Source organism: Camellia sinensis, chromosome 7, assembly GCF_055761805.1.
Source record: "Camellia sinensis isolate YWXY chromosome 7, ASM5576180v1, whole genome shotgun sequence".
Taxonomy (NCBI): Eukaryota; Viridiplantae; Streptophyta; class Magnoliopsida; order Ericales; family Theaceae; genus Camellia; species Camellia sinensis.
In genome coordinates this window covers 133,173,995-133,184,410 of record NC_138967.1, presented here as the reverse complement: position 1 = coordinate 133,184,410, position 10,416 = coordinate 133,173,995, and the positions used below count along the sequence as shown (strand labels likewise).

The window sequence follows — 10,416 nt, the reverse complement described above, 5'->3', positions numbered from 1 at the left end:
TTAAGTGTGGAATTGGATTTTGACTTTTGAATTTTTGAATCATGATTTGAAAAAATAAAATTTGTTTAGTTATGGGTTTTGAAAATAGTTTTGAGATAATTTGTAATTTTTTTTTAATTGATTGATGTATAGAATGTGAAAGGAGAGAAGAGAGAGAAAAAGTGATTCGTTAATTGATTACTAATCATAACAAAAAAAAAAGGAGAAAATAGGAGTTTTGAAAGCAATTTTGAATTATATTTTAAAAATATATTTGATTAACAATGTTTTATTCAAATTATAATTTAAAAACAAAATTAAAAATGGAAAAGTAAACCCAACGTTACCATAATTTTGAGGAGGGGCATTCTACCTCCCCATCTGTCCCTGATCACGGGAGAAGCTAGAATTCTAAAATAAAATAGACATAAACTAAAATCATACTTCATTCTAACAGAAGAAATCACAAACATATAAACCAAACGCACAAGAAATCACAAACACTCACATATCACATTTAATACTTAAATTTGTAGGTTAACTTAATAACCACTACACTTATTCTAAAAACACATTCACTCTCGCTCAAATTGACACAAATATAGAAACTGCCTACATATGCATATGCAAAATATTTTGTTGAAATAAAAATAGTGGATGATAGGGTGGTGGCCTAAGCAAACAACATCAAATTAGTGTCGGGACAGGGGTGAAATAATAATTGTAATTAGGGAAATGACAGTCTGTGTGAGAGTAAAAATGAGGAGAAAAGCAGCTGCAATAGTGGCAACAGTGACCCATATATTTTTGAAGTAATCACGCTTCAATGAAGCTACTCCTCTGTTCCACCTTCTCTTGCAATGAGCGTTCACTTTGCGGCCCTGTTCAGCGTAGTAGAACTTCTTTGAAAGGTTTGTTCCTTTATCTAGGTTGTTGAACATAAGTGCCACCACTTCGTCATCACCAAGCCAATTTTCAAGAACTTCATGGCGACGAAGTTGGGTCACGTCTTCTTTGGAGTTGATAAGTTCACCCATGAAAGACGTATAATCCGTGAAATATTTTGGTTCATCATCTGAGGAATGTTGTTCATAGGCAATCATGTTTCGGAAGAATGTCTCTGTCCACTCAGTGACTTTAATTGTTGGTATTTTAAAATGACCGTGTTCAAAGCGTATATCGAACATGCTGAGATCATCATCCTCTACAGCCTTGAACTTGACACCAGCATCCTGAAGCTCTATCACACACGGCATTTTAATGCAAGTTCTCTGATTCTTGTTTTGTTGGTTATTTGCATCCTGAAGCTCTTTCATACTCCGCATTTTAAAGCAAGCTATCTGATTCTTGTTTTGGTGGTTATTTGATTCATGTCTGGGGGAGGTAGGAAGATGAACATTACGCACCAAGTCAAGAAAATGCTTGATTTTAGAGACAGGGATATTTGCAAATTTTTTTTTGGAAAGGTTCATCGGTCCGGGTAGGTTCTCAAGGATAAGCAACAAAGCTAGCTCCGTTAGGGGTAAGCTACGGGTAGGGGTAGTATTAGGATGATTCTCGTAGCATATGTTATAAAAATCAGATATAACAAAGAATGGAAGTTGGTTTTCAAGTAGCATCAAGTCACTGCAAATTTGTATTCTCTTCCATGATACTTTGGCTTCATCACCCACATGTGATTGTCGATGTTTACCCGTATCACAAAAAAACACACCCAGCTGAAGAAGAAACTCAATAACAAAGCAACCATCATATAGCATCATGTTCACAAATTCATCCTCAGGAAGGTGGTCAACTGGGTCTGCATAATACTTGCGAGCTGTTTCTAGTGATTCCTTTATAGAGTTTAAATAATCCTTCTTACGCCGATCGGTGTTACGTTGAAGGAACAATTCCAAATAATGCTCTTTACGTTTTTCCATAGCACGTAGTTTGGGTTCCCCAGGGTGGTATGGCCCTATTGAAATTAGGATAGGTGTGTATGCCTTTTCATTTGCATTACGCAATCCTTCATGCACCCTGAAGATATAAGCTGCTTCATCGGCCAAAGCTTTTGTTTCTTCAATGTCTATGGTATGTTGATAACATGAAATTAGGGTGGAACCAGAAATTCTAATTAGATGGGGCCAAAGTGTGTGCAAAAAAAAGAGAAAAGTTTTGATACGACTAATTGAAGACAATTTATTACATGAGCGCTGTGAAAACAATATTTCATAAATTATATTAAATAAATCGAGGAAGTCATTTTTTATTTATTTCTAACATTTTGAACAATAAATTAGAACTCAATAAATAATTGAACTACCTTTTAAATCATTTTGTTGGTTGGCATTGTTATACCAACCACTCTTTTAATGAGGTTAAAAGGATCAAAACTAATGTTGATGGTATAAAAATATAAAGATAAACATGGTATTCATTCTGGTGTAAAAAAAAATACCAATATCATTTTGCATCTATATAACTAAATGAATTATTGATGAAAAATTGGCCAAATATTATGTGAATTAAACCTTAAGAAAGCCCAATGTAATCAAGTCAAATTTGTAGAGTTTAAAGAAAATGTGATTCAATTCATTCAATATCAATTACAGAGAGGATCTAGGATATTATATACATGTTCAATGGCTTAACCATAACTGCTAACTATCTAACCTAACCTAACCATAAAAATGTGATTCAATTCATTTAATATCAATTAAAAAGAGGGTCTAGGAATTATATACATGTTCAATGGCTTAACCATAACTACTAACTATCTAACCTAACCTAACAATAACTGCCTAACTATAGTTCTAACAAACTAACAACTTGCTCTGAGACAATTCTGAGATGGCTTGAGTTACAGCAGCTGAGGGGGGGGGGCAAGAGGGGTTGATGGTGGTGGCATGATGGCAACAGTGATGGTGGTGGTGACTATGGTGATGGTGGGGGAGGTGAGAGTGACAGTAATAGTATGGTGGCATTAATATGATTTTAATCCGAAAAATATAATTTGCGTTTTAAAATTGAAATATTTTTTGTCCAAAAAGTTTATTTTATGTTGGTCATGAAACCGTAATAACCTTGAGGTCATGAGTTCAAGTCACGGGACAACCACTTTGTGTACTATGTCAAAGGTTAGGTATGTACCTAATATTTCTCCTCCTAAATACACATTAATGTGTACTAATTGGACATTTCTTTTTATGAAAGTGTAAATACATAATCAAATCGAAGATATTTTCGGTTACAACACCAAAATGGATCATAACCAATGCAAAAATAGCTCATAATCAAATACTATTTAAAGCATAACCAAAACGTAATAACCAAAATAATAATCAAAAAATCATAATTAAGTCATAACTATTGGAAAAAATGGTTTTTTTGGGTGACTTTAGTGTGAAATTAAAGTGAGTCCTAACTACTGGTTGAGGTGGGCCCAAGTGGGTCTAAATTCTTTACAATAAACTTTTTATATTACAAAAAGAATGACCAAAAACTATTAAGTTTTGCATAAAAAATTATCTCATAAAATTAGCCTTATGAATGAGGTATTGAGGAACGTGTGTAACTACCTATCTCATATTAATTATAGAGGAAAGTATTGATGGGTATTAAATTCTTAATTTTTGATAAGGGTGTGAGCCCTTTAGGACACCTAAATTTTCCGAAAGAAGAGAGTTATTGATGTTTTAAGAATGGGCTTGAATCAAAACTATGGTCCAAGTTTGTTATGTAAGAAGTGCCACATGCGCAAGCGTGCCCCCTGGACCAAGTCGGGTCCATGGATTTTGGATCTTCAATTCGAGGCTTGAGGCACTGGATAAGGATTGCGTTGGGCCAAGTTGGTGGCCCAACAATCTAATCCTTTTTCTAGATTAGGTCAAATGGTGGTGGTTGCTGCTACAGAGATACGCACATGTATTATAGAACTTATAACCTCTATACTTATGATGGATTTATTCTATTAATTTTGCAGAATTCATTTCTACCACCCTCCTTTGTGTATAATTAGGGGCCACCCTCCTTTGGGTTTTGGACACAGAATTTCTTGCTTTCTTGTTATATTGTCGGTCTACCTAAATTATTCTTCCAAGTGTGAAAGAGTGTTTCCATTGTCAAGTTCGCCGAAACTATTTAGTAGGTGTTTCTGCTCTACCTGATTTCAATTGTCGTATCCTGAAAAACAGACGTCGGTGTTCCTCCAACACCCATTGGTGAGGCGGTGAATATGTTTTAAGGAAACTGTGTCTATCACAAGTTTTGGTTTGCTTTCTTTTTCATCGCTATTAATTATTTTATTTCAAAATTTGCTTTGTCTAATATTCATGTTCTTCAAGTTGTAATATTCGGGTTTCAACCATTCCTGTATTTTTAATTCTATAGTTTATTTTATATTTTATTCATTAATAATTAATAAATAAATAATCAAATTGTTTCGTCATTTCTATTTAGTTTATTTTATATATGATTATTATTATAGAAAATTACCAATAATAACTAATACAACAATAAATTATAATTAAATCTTAACAAATATTACAATTGATCATCACTAAATACCACAAAAATCGTAATTGGCATACGATACACTTATTATAGAATTTTCCTCCGCAATATGATATCCAACTACAATACGTAGCCAAGTGCATCGGCTCTACTAAACCTTCTCACCCAAACATGTGATTTTTGTATATAGATAAGGTACATCTATGTGGTACCTTTTACTATTATGATTGATGGAAGATAGTGGAAACCATATTATTGAAAATTTGAAAATACTAGAAGGCAAATATATTTATAATTAGTGAAAGAGTAGTGCCACTTGATACCCTATTAGTATTCAAAACTTTTTCCATCCAAATTGTGATAACCCTAGTTCGTATTATGCTAACTAATCTTAATTATGATTGTGATTATGTGTTTGATGTGATTTTGAGTGCCATTTATATGAATATATGTGGTTTTGAATTTCTATCTGTTCACCGTAGGAAAATCCGTTTGATTATCTGCTTTAGAATTTAAATTGAAGGCCTTATCGGCCATAGAAGTCAAAATTGACTACGCCATTGCGATTGGCATAATTTTTAGAGCCTGCGGTGAAATTTAATTAGAAATTGATTCGGATCAAAACAATTAGATTCAGAATGATTAATTAAGCTCTATTATTTAACTCTAATCAATTTGGCTAAGAGAGGGACTATAAAAGGGGCATTATACACCCACATTCCTTTAGTTTTGAGCTCAAAATCAGATTTTATACTCTAGAGAGGGAGAGGGTCGGCTCTAGAGAGAGAAAAAGGGAGAATTATGCAATTTTGGCTCAAGGCTTGAGAATTGGAAGCTAAACCCAAAGGATTAGCTATAATTTGAAGAATTGGAACTCCTAGGTGAGTAAATTCATGAGTTGAGTTTGTAAATTTTGTGAACTCAAAATTAAATGGTAGTCAAGAACATGAATTGAGTTGATTAAGTTGAGATTGAAGTCTATGTGTACATGCATGCTTAGAATTTGCCATGGATTTGCATAATCTAGCATAAGGCATGATGAACATGATGAATTGAGCATCAAACCTCTCATGCATGCATAATTCTCATGAGTTTTATGATTATAAGTGTCATTTATACCACTTGAAATAGAATTGGAGTCTAGAATGTACATGCATGCATGATTGATGAAGATATGGAGTTTGTATGAAGTTGAATTTATGTGTTTTGGAACCCATGAGGGGAACTCAAAAATGATTTTGGAAAAAGGACCATGCATTTGAACAATTTGGTCACATATTATCAAACTCTCATATTATACAATGTGTTTCCATGTTTTTGAGCCAAAATCATGAGTTTAAAGCCTTTGAATGTTGAGTTTGAACATCAAGAACAATTCTGGAAATTCCAGAATTTGGCGTGTCCGCTCGAGCGGGGAAAGGGCCGCTCAAGCGTGAAATGCTAGCTCCCAGCAGTTTTGCAGACATCGACATCCGCTCGAGCGGGTAGAATCATGCTCGAGCGTCCAAGGCATATGTTTGACCCTCAGCTCGAGCATCCGATTGAGCGCTCGAGCGTGAATATGAGGTTACCAGTATTTTTGCAAACCATGGGGGTCCGCTCGAGCGGTGGAATCCACGCTCGAGCGAGGGCCCCTGTTTCAGAAATTTTGCAAAGGTGTTCTGTGTTTCATTTTCTGTTCTCTTTCACTTCTAAGTACTCTTAGGCATGCATTGAACATTATGAATGAACGAAAAGAATAAGCAATGAGCCTAAGAGGGATGTATAGATTAAGAACGGACTGAATCGATTGTGACCCATTTTTGTTATGTAATGTGTAGGGTCGACCTCCAGGGCAAATCCACCGACAGAACACTGTGAGTAATATCTTAGTAAAGATATTTGAAGTATGTTATTTGTCAAATTGCTTATTTCCATATAAGTTTTATAAGTTTGTTAAATTGAATTGTGGACAAATGTTTGACATGAATAATTGGGCCGAAGGCCGTTTGACATGAATGATTGGGCCGAAGGCCATTTGACATGAACGCTTAGGCCGAAGGCCGTTTGATATGAATGATTAGGCCAAAGGCCGTCGGATACCGTTTGACATAAATGATTGGGCCAAAGGCCGTCGGACATCAATGATTTGGGCTTGAGGCCGTTTGTTAAGGAACGGAGTGGGCTAGAGGCTGTTCGATATGTTCGGGCTTGAATTGCCTAATGTACTAAATAATGCACTTAATAGAATTCTAAATGGGTCCAAGGCCGTTTGATATATGTGAATCTCATTCGTGTACCTTCTTCATTCAATATTATTCACTTGGATTTCGCTCACACTCATTCATGTGTTTGTAGGTGAGCAAAGAGATGTCCAAACCCAGCCCCAATGAAGTGTGAGAAAAGTCAAAGTTTTGAGGAGTCAGCCTTAGTGTCTCACGCACGAGACTCGTTTCGCCTTTTTATTCTTTTGTTATGTCATAATTTTGCTATACTGGCGGAGACGTTGAATCACCTTTGTATATACGTTTTGGCTTGGCTGACTAGGATTTGAATGGTGCTGTGTGTATAGGACTTTGGATTGATTTCCTTTTGATGTGAGTTATTAATGAATGCAAGTATGTGGTGTTTTGATGTGCCATGTAAGCACAGCTCTATGGACAAATCTTTGAGTTGCTTTCGTTTGGACCCTTAACTCTGTTAGCATATCTTTTGTCGTAATTTGGAGCGTAGGTAATCTATGGATTACTGGCCGGTTATGACCTTAATCCAAAGGGGCGGGTTCGGGTCATGACACAAACCTTCTCTTTATTGGGGTACTCTTTTATATCTCGCACAATGTGCTTCAGCTTTAAGGTTTTACAAAATTAGAAGAAAAAAAAAATTTAAAAAATCAAGAATTGGGTTTTGTTCTTGCAAATACTTTTACAGATTTTGACTTTTCTTTTTTGAAGGAGGTCTTGGTTTGAGAGAAATCCCTAGTGCTTGTTTCAAATCTCAGTTGAATTTATGTCTTTTATATGTATGACAAAATGTCAAAACCAAACACTTCATTTGTATACATGTTCCTCTTGATCCTACACTCAACAAAGATAATAGATGGGCGTGTAACTTGTAACCCAATTTTGATGCATCCTATTTTTATAATTTAAATCGATTATTTTATTAAGTATTTTATATATATAATTTATAAAAAATTAATTCGATTAAATAGTCATAACTTATTTAATTTATCATATTTGTCATACAAAAAATGAAATTGTGTTTTTAAAAATAGACAATTTTTATTTTATTTTATGACAAACGCAATAAATTAAATATGTTATAATTATTAGATCGGCCTAATTCTTTTTTTGAATGATATATGCTCGAAAAAATGAATAGTTTCGATTATTGAAATGGGATGAAGTTTACGGCTCAAAGAGCACTCTCTAGTTCAAATTATGAACCGAAGAGAATCCTCTTCCTGAACTTGATTAGTTGTTTGCTTTAATAAAATTAGGGGTGAGCATGGTCTGATTTGGAATAAAACCAGGACCAAGACCAATCTATTGTTTATGGTTCCATAAAAATTAAAACCAATTTGAACTATGGTTTCACATAATCTGTTTATAAAAAAAATCATATAACATTTACAAAAAGATTCGACTTATCATAAATTTAAAAAATAATAATAACATATCCATCAAACATATACTCTCACAATATTTACTAGTTAAGCAAAAATATAACATTAAGCAAACATTGTTCAACATTAATTTGTCATAATTTCTCAAAACATAAATATGTATATTATTCCACCATTAACTTAAACAAACATACTAATATCTAACAAATAAACATATATGATTTAAGTTATACGGTCCGATTTGGTTCAAATTCAGAATCATGGATCTAAATTCGAAAACAATTCAAGGAGACTTGTTCCCCAATTTTCTAAACCAGTACCAAACCACGAATTAGAAAAAACAAATCAGACCTATTGGATTGGTTTGGATTGATTCAGTTTGGAAATTTTTTTATTTTCATGCTCTAACCCAAAGAATGCATAAATCTTAAAATCCTAAAGAGTGAATATTTGGTAGTCTTGTAATAACGCTTTACTATTTAGGAGTTGTTTGGAGTGTCTTAAATAAGTACACTTTTTATCTTTTTGGACTAAAAAGTTGAGGGAAAAAAATGGATGTTTGGATTAAATTTTTGACTTTTTATGAAAAAATGTGTATTAAAAAATTGTATAAAGTAGTGTGTAGAGGAAAATTAGGATTGGGAGTTGTGCAGCCGTAATTTTTGACTTTTGGTGAATAGTGATAACATTTTAACTTTTTAAGTAACTTTTTGACTTTTTTAAAGTTGCCAAACTTGGCCTTAATTTGTGACCCTTGATTTGTTGTTATTAAAAAAAAAAAAAAAAATTGCATAATGTGTTTGAGTTCCAAAACTTGAGAATAAAAAATAAAAACTGCTGGGTTGCTAGTCGTGTATATTGATTGGCCGATTTGTTTGTTTGGAAAGTCCTTGATTTTCAAAATATGAAGTAAACAAATTGAAGCGATTGATAATAATTTTTTATTTTTATGAAAAAACATACAAAAAGTAAAAAGAATAAAAATGTATATTTATATATATTATATCTTTTGATTGTTTTAACCTATTGTCAAATGACTCCTAAATATGCTCTTTGGTGAATAAGTTGAATTTGTACTCACAAAATTAAAATTTTAAAATCTTGCTAACCCCATCATATGTATATATATTTTTTAATTCTAAAAAAACTGTTAAAAAAATAAAAAGACTATAAAATAATGCCAAACTTTGTTCCTATTTACTCTTTTTTCTTAATTCCGCCTTTGTCTTCAAATTACAACAAATCATAGATAGAAAATGTTGGGGCAATCGTTGGGAGAGAGAAAGAGAGAGTTCATACCATGGGTGGTCGCCGTCCTCCCTTGGTCGTTCACCGTCGATTGATTCATGTTGCTCTTTTTGCGGCCGTCTGTGTTGCGTTGCCTTCTGTTATTTTATGCTGCATCATATATAAACTATTTTTTCAGCCCAACTTCCCAATGAGATGGAATAAATGAAGGACCCATTTGTGGGCCTATAATGAGAATTAAAAAGAAAAAAAAAAAATTACAATATTTTTTACACCATGAAATTACTTCCTGTCGATTTAGACCATAAGAGATTATACGATCACATTAATTATTATTATTTGTATTATTAGTGCAGGATATTTGGCACACTCTTGGCCAACTGTAAGAAAAAGTTAAGAGTGCCAATTGTAAGAAAAAGTTAAGATAAATTTTAAAGATTTTAAAGGATGAAGGTTAAGTGATAATGCAAAAAAAATTGAAGTTATACGAGTGGTTGGGGGTGATGTTTAGTAGAAGTTTTTTCCTATATATATATACTAGCGTATGCCCGTGCCTGAAGGCACGGCGTAAATAATGTTCGGTGAAAATAATGTTGAGATTAAAATGTAGTTATAATTTCTACGTATAATGTCAATTAATTAATTAATTTAATGCATCCTCAACATTTAATTAATCATGGGAACATAAATATATTAGAAACACTGCCACCACACATAGGCCAATTTTGTTTGAATAATTGTAGGTATCATTAAAATTTAGGAAAAATAAACCCAAAAAAAAAAACTTAAAATTTAATACTTTGCATAGATCAGAACCTTTTATATGTACAAATTTTAGCTACAAAAATTTACTTTGCATAGATCAAGCTTATACATGTATCAAGGCAGAGAAATCGGGTTCAACATATCTTGCCATTTCATCAAGGCAGAGAAATCGGGCTCTCTCTCGATGAATCCAGTGGTCATCTCTTACCCCATTTTTTGTCACTCGTTAAAATTATTTGATAAGTCCAACTCATTACATAGCGGTATTTCCTTATTATTGAAATTACATATCAGGTGCCATGTAAACTGAATTTACTAAATTT

General features: G+C 33.2%; 1 protein-coding gene across 1 annotated transcript; it reads right to left on the bottom strand.

Annotated features, from left to right (window-relative positions):
* Positions 1 to 461: 461 nt before the first annotated feature.
* On the bottom strand, positions 462 to 9,519 carry LOC145795321 (UPF0481 protein At3g47200-like). Its single transcript, XM_082879410.1, has 2 exons — positions 9,380 to 9,519; positions 462 to 2,047 (listed from the first exon to the last, which is right to left on the bottom strand). The coding sequence occupies exons 1-2, from the start codon at positions 9,426 to 9,428 to the stop codon at positions 672 to 674; spliced, it is 1,425 nt and encodes a 474-aa protein (XP_082735536.1). The 5' UTR covers positions 9,429 to 9,519; the 3' UTR covers positions 462 to 671.
* Between the last annotated feature and the right edge of the window lie 897 nt (positions 9,520 to 10,416).

Coding starts and splice junctions, on each gene's coding strand:
- LOC145795321 (XM_082879410.1), bottom strand. CDS start 9,428: ATGAATCAATCGACGGTGAACGACCAAGGGAGGACGGCGACCACCCAT. Junction 2,048..9,379: donor GAGGACGGCGACCACCCATG/GTATGAACTCTC, acceptor AACATACCATAG/ACATTGAAGAAACAAAAGCT.